General features: G+C 37.9%; 1 protein-coding gene across 1 annotated transcript in view; it reads left to right on the top strand.

The window, feature by feature from the left end:
• The window catches only part of atrn (attractin), an 87,291-nt gene extending 75,666 nt beyond the window's left edge, over window positions 1-11,625 (top strand). Inside the window, exons 28-29 of the mRNA XM_048204178.1 lie at window positions 9,442-9,556; window positions 9,678-11,625. Coding sequence (XP_048060135.1) covers window positions 9,442-9,556; window positions 9,678-9,802 — 240 coding nt within the window. The 3' untranslated portion in view covers window positions 9,803-11,625. The remainder of the gene's footprint in view (window positions 1-9,441; window positions 9,557-9,677) is intronic.

An 11,625-nucleotide genomic window follows, 5' to 3' on the forward strand; every position in this document is an offset into this window, starting at 1 on the left:
CATTTTTCTTAAAGCAGCACAATGTCATCAGCAAATCTCAAATTGGCTTCCTCCCCAAACATCGAACCACTGATCATATTCACACACTACACACATTAATAAACAAACACGTACACCAAAAGAAAGATGGAAAAATATTTGCATGCTTCGTAGATTTCAAGAAAGCTTTTGACTCCATTTGGCATAAAGGATTGTTTTATAAGATCATTCAAAGTGGTATTGGGGGCAAAATATATGACTTAATTAAAAACATGTATAACCAAAATAAATGTGCAGTAAAAATAGGTCATCAGAGAACAGAATATTTTTCCCAAGAGCGAGGGGTCAGACAAGGCTGCTGCCTCAGCCCAACTTTATTTAACATTTATATTAATGAATTGGCAGATCTACTGGACCAGTCAGAAAGTCCAGGACTACAACTATTTGACACAGAAGTCGAATATTTACTGTATGCAGACGACTTACTAATTCTATCTAAAACGGCGGAAGGTCTCCAGAACCACCTAGACATTTTAACTAAATACTGCCATGACTGGGCCTTAGAAGTCAACATCCAGAAAACTAAGATTATGATATTTCAGAAAAAACCCAGAAATCTGGAATATAAACATGCATTTACTGTAAACAACACCACTCTTCAGCACTCTTTACAATATAATTATCTTGGTTTGGTTTTAACACCCACTGGAAATTTCAATTTGGCTATTAAAACATTACTTATAAAAGCCCGCAGAGCAATGCATGCCATACGAACTAAATTATTCAAAATAAACATTCCAATCAGAATTTGGACAAAGATCTTTGATAGTGTGATACTGCCCATTGCCTCATATGGAAGTGAGGTGTGGGGTCCAGCGAGTAACTACAGCCATAAGGCTTGGGACAAACATCCTTTAGAAGGTCTACATGTAGAGTTCTGTAGAAGCATCCTTCATGTCCACAGAAACACACCTAATAACGCCTGTAGGGCAGAACTAGGCTGTCTTCCCCTCAATTTAATGATTAAAAAAAGAGCTTTAAAGTTCTGGATACACTTAAAATCTAGTCCTGAAGACACACTTCATTTTAATGCACTAAAAACACAAGAACTGAGTGCTCAGAAAAGTCATCTTTGTGCAATGGTGTCAGAACTGACAAAGCAAGCATTCAAAATCACTGCCCCAGAAAACCCTGTAAGAATTAAAGAAATTATGAGTAAAGAGAAAAAAGCATACATGCAGCACTGGAAAGAGCAAACGAAAGAGCAGAGTCGTCTCCAGTGTTACCTTAATCTAAACAGAGAGTACAGCCTGGCCGAATATCTCACCTCTGTCAGAAATACAACACACAGGAATTTATTAACCAAGTACAGACTTAGTGACCACCAGCTGGCCATAGAAAGAGGGCGACACAAGAAGACATGGTTACCCAAAGAAGAGCGAGTCTGTAATGAATGTAGATCAGGGGCAGTTGAGACGGAGGCACACTTCCTCCTCCACTGTGATAAATTCACAACCTTAAGAGAGACACTGTACTGTCAAATACAGCATATCATCCCGGAGTTCCAGTCACTCCATGAAACTGACAAACTGAAAATATTACTTGGTGAAGGACCTTCTTCCACTTTAATAGCACAATATATTTATAATTGCCACAAACTAAGAGGTACTGAGTGAACACATCCATATTATATTACTATTGATATGTGTATAAATATATATATGAATGCATTTTATATATGTTCTTGTTTGTATATATGTGTTTTTGTCTTGCTTTATGCAATGCTTTGGCAATATGTACCTAAATATGTCATGCCAATAAAGCAAATTGAATTGAATTGATTGAATACGTGTTTATATAACTCTAGCTTCACTATTTGACAACTCTTTATGATTTCTATTAATTTTCTACAAAATAAAGTGAGTGAGTGTTCAGTGAGTGAATGAACAGCGCTCTCTTCCTTTCTCATTACCCACAACTGAGGTGCAAGACATTGAGCAAGACACCTAACCCCCAATCACTCCCCGGGCGCCACTGCAAAAAATGGCTGCCCACTCCTCCGACTGTGTGTGTTCAATACTCACTGCTGTGTGTGTGCACTTGGATGAGTGAAATGCAGAGCACAAATTCCGAGTATGGGACACCATAATTGGGCACGCGTCACTTTCACTTTTCATTTAATGATGTATTGTGCTTTCTACACAGGAGAGACTGATACTTCACTACTGATCTCTCACTCATATTACATGTTAATAACTCCCTCCGTTCCGCATGATAAATATCTCGTATAAACTTCCGTGTTTTGTCTTTGTATACAATGAATAGATAGAAGTGCTTCAACAAATGAAACATGACTCCAATAGACATACACTTACGACAATATATGGTTTGTATGTTTTTTGTAATTCTTGCACCTCTTCTAATTTAGTGTGAAACGTTTCTTGGGTTTAGAGAAGCTGGGGTTAAGCAAAGTGTGAAAAGCCCTAGAGTGATTTTAAATCAGTAACTTGTCTTTTTGAACTTCATTTAAAAGAGTCTTTTGTTTCAGGAATCGTGCTGCAGTGGTTGTGCTGTATGTTTTTGATTCACTAAAAAGAACCGGTCATATGTTTGTGAATTGGACTACCTTGGTCACGTTGTATGTTCGTTTCTCCATACAGGTCGCAATAGATTTCTACAGGGATACAGGGAACTTTCTTGGTACATTACGAAAATATTAATCAATTTATATATTAAAGGGTTAGTTCATCCAAAAATGAAAATAATGTCATTTATTACTTACCCTCATGCTGTTCCACACCCGTAAGACCTTCGTTCATCTTCGGAACACAAATTAAGATATTTTAGTTGAAATCCGATTGCTCCATGAGGCCTCCATAGGGAGCAGTGACATTTCCTCTCGAAGGAATGAATGAAGGTCTTACGGGTGTGGAACGGCATGAGGGTGAGTAATAAATGACATTATTTTCATTTTTGGGTGAACTAACCCTTTAACAACAGGGCTCAAACTATGTAGTTTTTTTTCCATGTAGGCTACATTTTCATGCACCCACTGAAAATAGGCATCGATTTTGGTGTTTTAAGAATTGATATCTGGATCGTTGAAATAAAGATTGCCATTAATTGGAAAATCTATTTTTTTACCCAGCACTATAAATTAAATACTTTTATTGATTTTTAAGTAGTAAATAAAATATATTTCCTTCAACTCCATGTACAATCTTGGCTGAATCTTTCACGGAGCTCTCCATAGTGAATACTAGGATTGCCTGACCTGTGAAGGATACATGTGATGCTCCTGGATAATTTGGCTAAAATGACAAGGTAGTATAGATTTTCAGGAATGTGCCTCAAATGCTGTCTGGTTGAGCAGCTCACTAGGTTATAGAACAGAACTTCTGTTTTTATTCTCAGAATAAACCTGTTTTTTTACGGTGTTTTCACACCTTGTTCATTTGGAGCATTTGTTTTGGAACCTGGTGTGTTCTCTCTTAGTACGGTTCATTTATGCACATATGAACACGGCAAACACGCTTGGCACTTAGCATCATCACCCAAAAAATGGTTTGAGATTGCCTGAACGAGGTGGTTTTTGGCCACTCTAGAGCAGTTCGCTTGTGGCGAGAAAGCAGTCTGACCTAACGGACCAGGCTGTATCATAATGTATGATGGGTTGAGCATGCCATAGTCATTGATATCCAAAGCACGCCTTTTTATTTTAAAATTATGCCTAATTGCTCTTCTCCGAAATAGGTACATGGTAAGAATGTTTTCCAGACAAAGCTTTAATAAAGTAATATAACGGCAGCTACAGAGAAAGCCACAATAAGCCTCTGGAGCTGTTGTCTGTCTATCCTGACGGATGATCACTATGAGCAGAATCCCGGAACATAAGCGGATGCACTCTGACCATTGACTTGCACATGACATGTATTAACAAATTTTGGTCCATTAAGAAATGTTGCCTTGTGAAAGTGAACTAAACCAAGAACATAGTGCAACATTGTAACAAAGCAAACGATCTATAGGTCTGAATACACCCTTAGGGGCTGTTCACACAGAATGCATTTTTCTGCTCCATTGTGTCACGTTTACATTGTTACATTGTTTTTCAATGTAAACAGGCTAGACGGACATCTTTAACCATCATGCGTCTTTTGCAGTGTCTCGTGTATGACACGCATTCTAAAAGTGTGGTGCTCTGCAGCTTTAAACCGTCACACGTCCAGTGTCTAGTTAAGCCGGGCATACACTCTGCAAGCTCAGACATTCAAGAGGTCGTGCCATTATGGAAACTCGTTTCCGCCATGAAATAAAACAATTTAAAAGATAATTTTATCTCACAATTCTGTTCTGTTGTTGTTGTTGTTTGTCAATTAAGAGTTTACATCTCACAGTTCTGACTTTTTTTCTCATAATTGTTTGTATCTCACAATTCTGACTACTTTTCTTGTAATTGCGAGTTTATATCTCACAATTCTGACTTTTCTCTGAATTTATATAAACTGGAAATTCTGACTTTTTTCAAATTGTGATATATAAACTCGCAATTCTGACTTCTCAGAATTGATATAAACTCAACATTCTGACTTTTTTCTCTGAATTGCGAGTTTATATCACAATTCTGACTTTTCTCGCAATTACAAGTTTATATCTCGCAATTCTGACTTTTCTCAAATTGTGATATATAAACTCGCAATTCTGACTTCTCAGAATTGATATAAACGCAAAATTCTGACTTTTTTCTCGGAATTGCGAGTTTATCACAATTCTGACTTTTCTCGCAATTACAAGTTTATATCTCACAATTCTGACTTGTAATTGTGAGTTTATATCTTTCAATTCTGACTTCTTGTAATTGTGAGTTTATATCTTGCAATTCTGACTTCTTTTCTCAAATTGTGATATATAAACTCGCAATTCTGACTTTTCTCTGAATTTATATAAACTCGAAATTCTGACTTTTTTCTCTGAATTGCGAGTTTATATCACAATTCTGACTTTTCTCGCAATTACAAGTTTATATCTCGCAATTCTGACTTCTTTTCTCAAATTGTGATAGATAAACTCATAATTCTGACTTCTTTTCTCAGAATTATGAGATATAAACTCGCAATTGTGAGTTATAAAATCCAGTTCTGAGGGAAAAAAAGAGACATTTTTTGTAATTGCGAGTTTATATCTCTCAATTCTGACTTTTTTCTCACAATTATGTTTTATATCTTGCAATTCTCACTTCTTTTCTCAGAATTGCGAGATTATAAACTCTCAAGTGAGTTATAAAGTCCAATTCTGAAGGGAGAAAAGACTGACTTGCAATTTCTCCAGGGAGAAATAAAATAGTCTCCGAGCTCGTACGACAGTACAAACCGTATTTTGTACCCCCGGCTTTAGATGAAGCTTTCTTTAATTTTTTACTTTAGTTTCAAGGCCTCTTGACCACTCTATGAGATTTGTAACTAATAACTGCATTACATAGTATTACAGCTATATTTGATTTCAAGAATTGCTGGTTTGTAATTACTGTTTTGTAGCGTTTGTTGTCCTAATACTGTAATGACAGCCCTAGAGTGAAGATCCGATTTAGATTTACCTCTTTGCCGAGTTCTCACTCCTACTCCATCAATGTCCTATGCTCACTATCAAGGTTTAAACGTAATTACAATCCAGCCGTCCTTGATAGCAAAAAGCTATAAATGCAGTTATTTCTCTCAAATCTCATAGAAGGGCCCAGAGGGTGTGAAACTAAAGTAAACACGACTAAACAAGAACAAAGCACACGAGCTCGGTGGACATCAGAGCATTCAGTGCTGTAGTATTTGGCCTCTGACACACTCAGTCTACCCTCTCGCTCACTCACTCGCCGTCGCTCTCGTTTTCTTTTTTAATTATAAGAGTTAATTAAACAGAACCTGTCTTTTGCTTGCTCAGTCTGGTTGCCTCAGATAATTGCCTGAGCGGAAACGTAATGGATGCACATATATATATATATATATATATATATATATATATATATATATATATATATATATATATATATATATATATATATATATATATATATATATACATACATTATATATATATATATATATATATATATATATATATATATATATATATATATATATATATATATACATACATTATATATATATATATATATGTACATACAGCAATACGCCCCTCCATACTCATGCCGTTGCTTTCGTCGGCTGTAATTGAATTTTACCAGGAGTTTCTTCTTTTTGTGTGCTGGAAGAGTAGGTGTGTATGGCGTTAAAGATAAATGACATTCCCCCTGCTCTGAATTGACAGTGGGAAAGTGCAAGGAGGAGAGAGATAGAGAGGAGTGAGGGGGTGAACTGGCCTCAGTAGGATAAGAAGTGGTTTAAAGAGAAGAATATATGAAGAAAAGGAGGAATGAATATGCAAGCGTACTGTGCAGAGGGGAGAATGTGTGAATGGGGGTAGGAGAGCCGCAGTAAGCACACAAACACTCAGTCATTGAACAGTCTTTTTGATGCATACGCACTAATACCACACATACACACAGCACACACTGGGGAAACTCGGCAGTTACGCAAAAAGAACAAGTTTGTGTGTGTGTGTATATAAAATAGAGTTTATGTAAGTCTTGGGACTTAGGGCAAAATGAGAGTGTGAAATGGGTCAAAGTTGGAATATGATTTGTGCGTGTGTTCCAAAACAGAAGGTCATGTGCTTTCAGCCCTGCACCACACATGCATTAACATATAATGCTTACAAAAAACATGTTTTTTTGTTTTGTTTTTGTTTTGTGTAAGTACCATGGTAATGCCATGGTTTTCTTTGAAGTACAGTGCTTTGGAATATAGCAGTCATTCCAGTACACTAGTATATGTAAAAGTAACATGTTTTTTTCTACAAAATGCTATTTGGTGCAGTGGTCTTACCACGGTTAAGAGGTGAATGGGATAAGGGTATAATACAGCAATATAAGATAGCAGTGACTCAGGTGTGCATACAGTCAAAACTAAATTTATTCAGACACCTTGAACATTTCATTCATTGATACAGTTTATTCACTATAGTTGAAAAATGGTAAAATATGACAAGATCTCAGAGTTAAACTGTGTCGGAAAGAAATAATCTTAATTATGTCAGATTACACTTAAAGGGTTACTTCAGGATTTAGCATTAAGCTTTATATTAGTAGAATACCACTAGTATTTTCGAATTACCGTGCTTTCCCCCTTCATATCAGCCCGAGATGAGAGATTTATGCATTTTTATTCTGTAAAAAAGCCTCCGATGACGCAAAAATCGTCATTTTGCGTCATCGGAGGCTTTTTTGGCCAGAGGCTTAAAACTACAGCCAGTAATAGCAGGTAGTTCCGCATTTTTTCACCACGCCCATACATATGCGCGTTTGAGGTTACTCACGGACATAGATCAAAGATTTTATCAAAAGTGGGTGTCAATTATATTTTTAAGCTTAACATATTTTGTTATAGTCTGCACTACATCAGTGGTTCATCTCTCAAATTTATCGGTCTCTGCAGTCATCTCAACCAATACAGCAACAGGCTTTTGTGGTAACGTTAGCATAAATAAATAAATAGACTAACTCAGTTTTACAGAACAGAGGCTTTACTTTGATAACAGTCAACTTATATGCAGCTTATATGTAATTGTCTATCTAACGTTACTTTGCTAAGTTTGCAGTTTTACTGCTACCTACAACACTACATATAGGCTACTGTGTTATCAGTCTAGTATCAGCGAGTCTTACCTCTAGGCGAATACGCTTAGTACCAGATGCCCAGGCTGTTCGTCCTCTGGGAAAGTGAATATCGATCGCGGTGTCCTTCAGAATGGTTCTCTTCATTGCAAGGATATTTGGTTCGTAGTCCTCGTGCTTGAAATGGAGACTACATATTCTGCGGTTTTTTAGGTTTTCTATAACGGTGTGATATCCAAACTTCGGGTGTTTGATGGCCCGCAGCCACTGTTTACATCGCTCCAAATCTTTAACTTGATCGGAAAATGATGGAAACTTACTTGTCCTTTCCTGCTTTTGGGTGTACATCCAGGTACAAAGCAATTTAGCACCATTTCGCTGTAAATGTATGAACTAACTCACGATTTATAGAATTAATATGTAACAAAGCAAGCCTAGTTGTTTGAATTTTCCTGGTAATTCCGCCTGTAACCGATAGGCGTGGTTTGGGCGTGGCCTCGCAGGGGCAGCAAAACAAGTGCATTCTGGGAGTTGTTGTCTTTCATCCACATTAGTCAAAAATACATTTTCTGCCTTTTCTCAGTCTAGAAAGCTCCAAATTCAAAAATAATTTCACATTTCTACTACATAAATGACCAATTTTAAATACACATTCATCTTTCCAGGGGTGAAGTACCCCTTTAAGCAAAACATGGTCAGGTCAAAGTGTCTGAATAATTTTTGGTTCCAAATTTGTATGAATTTCACTGGTAGTCCACTGTGTGAAGAATTTTTGGGTATAATGTGTCACAGTTTACATTATTTTGCTATCCTCACTTACATAAATGAACTATAGTGTCCTGCACTCACTAGTAAAAATATATCAAAAATGTTATTTTTTGAATGTGACTCATTCAGTCAAAATTTAGAGTCAGAAATCCCTAGATGTGTTTCACTGTTGTCTATGTGTACTTTGGGATTCAGATATTTGAGACCAGTGAAAATCTTCGTTTGGCTGTTAAAGGCACAATATGTAAGATTTTTGGATTAATATATCTAAAAACCACTACAACAGTGTTATATATATTGTTGACTGGTGTACTTACATTATCCCAAATGTTTCCAACATTGCTTAAATCCAGAGAAATCAGTATATAAGCATAATAAAAACAGCAGCATAAAATATCCCGCAGCTCTCGGCACCGCCCTGCTTCACACCACAGTAACGTTAATTAAGCTTTAATACAATAGCTCACTCGTGAACATGATTTCGGCCCGAGTCACATCGGATTTCTTTCCATCCGCTGTGGATGTGAGGATGACAACTCCCATGATTCCATGCTCAGTCACGGCATCATCAAGCTACGCCTTTGTTATCGTTTTGAAAAAGCGACCTCTAGCGGAGAAACTTACATACTGTGCCTTTAAGTCTGGAATAAAGTAGAAATTTGACACTTCAATTTGAAAATTCTTTGCCATCCAAGAAATAAATGACATTTTAAAATATATGAAAATAGAAAAAAAGTTGTTTTAAATTGTAATATTTCACAATAATACTTTTTTTGTATCAAATAAATGCAGTCTTGGTCTTTCAAAAAAAAAAAAACCATTACAAAAACCTTACCCACCCCAGACTTTTGAATGGTAGTGTATAATATGATATGATAATAGCTGACAATATCATTTGTAAGAGAACTTTTGTATTAAATGGGGGGGATCTTCACATATTTTTTGTAACCGTTTCTCTCTTTTTCTCACAGTCTGTGCCTAAGCCCATAGCTTTGGAGCCTTGTTTTGGGAATAAGGCAGCAGTGCTCTCCATCTTTGTTAGATTACCCAGAAGCCCCGGCGGTATTCCACCTCCAGGACAGTCAGGTGGGTCAGCGGGCCAATGCAATTTGGCCCCACACCGAGCGCTTAACATTTTTACACTTTCTGCTGTCGAGGCCGTTGTAATGTCGGACAAAAACACCTCTTTGTCTTCCTCTCTTCTCAGGTCTGGCGGTAGCAAGCGCATTAGTGGACGTCTCTCAGCAGATGTGTCTGGGATATAAGGAGAAGTCGGGAGGGTTGCGTAGCCGCAAACAGCAGCCATTAGCACAGCCCGCCACCTGCATCTGACATTTACCCCTCGCCCTCTGACCTCGGACCCATGCCAGGACCGAGTCATAGGAACACACATTTATGGCTGGGTCGCTTTCACAGGAGACGCGAGGGGGCGTGGTTTATTGAAGCCAAGTGGATTCTGATTGGAGAAACTGAATCACTTCTGAAACACTACAGGAAATGAACTCCTATGTGACCCTGACTGATAGGACTTATCCTGGGCCACTTTATGATATTTAACTTATTTCAGTTATTTTATTCTATTTTTACAATCAGGAAGAGGAATCTTTGCACTGCTGCATCTCTGTTGAAGGCAACACACACAAACACTTCCCTTCTGGAGATGGTCTTTGGCTGCATGGCTATAACACAAACACACACAGTTTTAGAGGCATATAATGCGTCTTTGTCTCTTTAATCGTGGCGGTAGTAGTTCTGTCGCCGCAAATTGCTTTTATTTCTTAATGATAATTAATCGTGTGTCTCATTGGGTGTGCGGTTGGTGCGCTAACTCTCTGGAATAAAACACAACGAGCTGGTATGTTTACAAGCGTTTGACTTTACAGGTCATCTGTGACGTCTCTTTCCCGAGTTTTTCACGTTTGCCCGAATAAGAGCGTCTACGTTTGAGCTTTTTTGCATCCTTCCATTCTCTTTGGAATTACCTCCTTTCACATGTCCGCGTAGTGATCCGAGACATGAGTGTTTATGTTTGCCGTAATGATAGTGCTGCTTCTGCTATTTACTTCCTCTCACTTCTCTCTTATCTGAAATCTCAGTCCATTTCTCTGGCACATTTCAAGGAAGGAAGAAATAAAAGGAGACTGCAGGCAGGCAGCAGCGAGCTTGTTTGGGTTTCGCAAAATGTCAGATGTCATTTTGGGCTGGCGGAGGATTATCTGCATACACAAATGCACAAACCCGGACCCGCGTCGGGTATTCTCGAGGATATGGAGTGGATTGCCTTGTGCGACGGAAAGGTCAGAGATAGAGTGAGCAAATGTGACATTATGAAATCTAAACCGGTGTAAGTGCGTGTAGCGGCGCAGTCATTACATCTTTCATTATCCTGCTGGCGTGCGGCTGTTTCGAGACTGCACAGATGATCTGCTTGCCAGTTCTTGGTGCGTTTAGAGTGCCGTGAATAAAGGGACACAGGTTGCTAGACCAGAACAAAACACCTAGCACTGACAGCCTAAACAGGATGTTATTAATCTGTCCGTGATCTCAATGGAAAACTCGTGTCCTGTGTCACCCGTCAGGTGCGAATGTAAAGGTGGTCGCGGAGTGAATTTTTTTTTTTTTTTTTTTTTTTCTCCTCTCCTCTCGAACCGTTAGGGCCCAAAAGGGAAAAACGCACTCACACAAAGTGGTCTAATGAAAGGAGCTGGTCTCTCTTCCGTCAGATGGAAGCTAATTCTCTCGACGCTTTTCTCTGTAAGCCTCAAACAGTACTCCTCGCACACCGACTGCACCATCTATATACAGTGATACTGTAGATACGGAGTCTGTAGTTTGTTAATAAATATATATATATATATAATGTAGCAGCAAGTGCACTCAAGTTTTTTTGTACATAGTGATGGACAGTAATGTGAATGCCGTCTCTGTTAAGCAACTTACTGCACTTGGAGGGTGGAGTATCCCAGGCTTTTGAAATGTGACTGCATTGCAGCTTCTTTTGTATGTAAGATGGCGAATGTCATGAACAAACTTTAAACTAGCTGCCTACTTTAAAGAAAAAAAAATAGGACCTGAAACTTTAAACTGACCTTGTAATTATGTGTACATAAAGAATGACATAGAACATTTTGTCTATAATTAAATGGTAAAATGAC

Source organism: Megalobrama amblycephala, linkage group LG10 (assembly GCF_018812025.1).
Source record: "Megalobrama amblycephala isolate DHTTF-2021 linkage group LG10, ASM1881202v1, whole genome shotgun sequence".
Lineage (NCBI taxonomy): Eukaryota > Metazoa > Chordata > Actinopteri > Cypriniformes > Xenocyprididae > Megalobrama > Megalobrama amblycephala.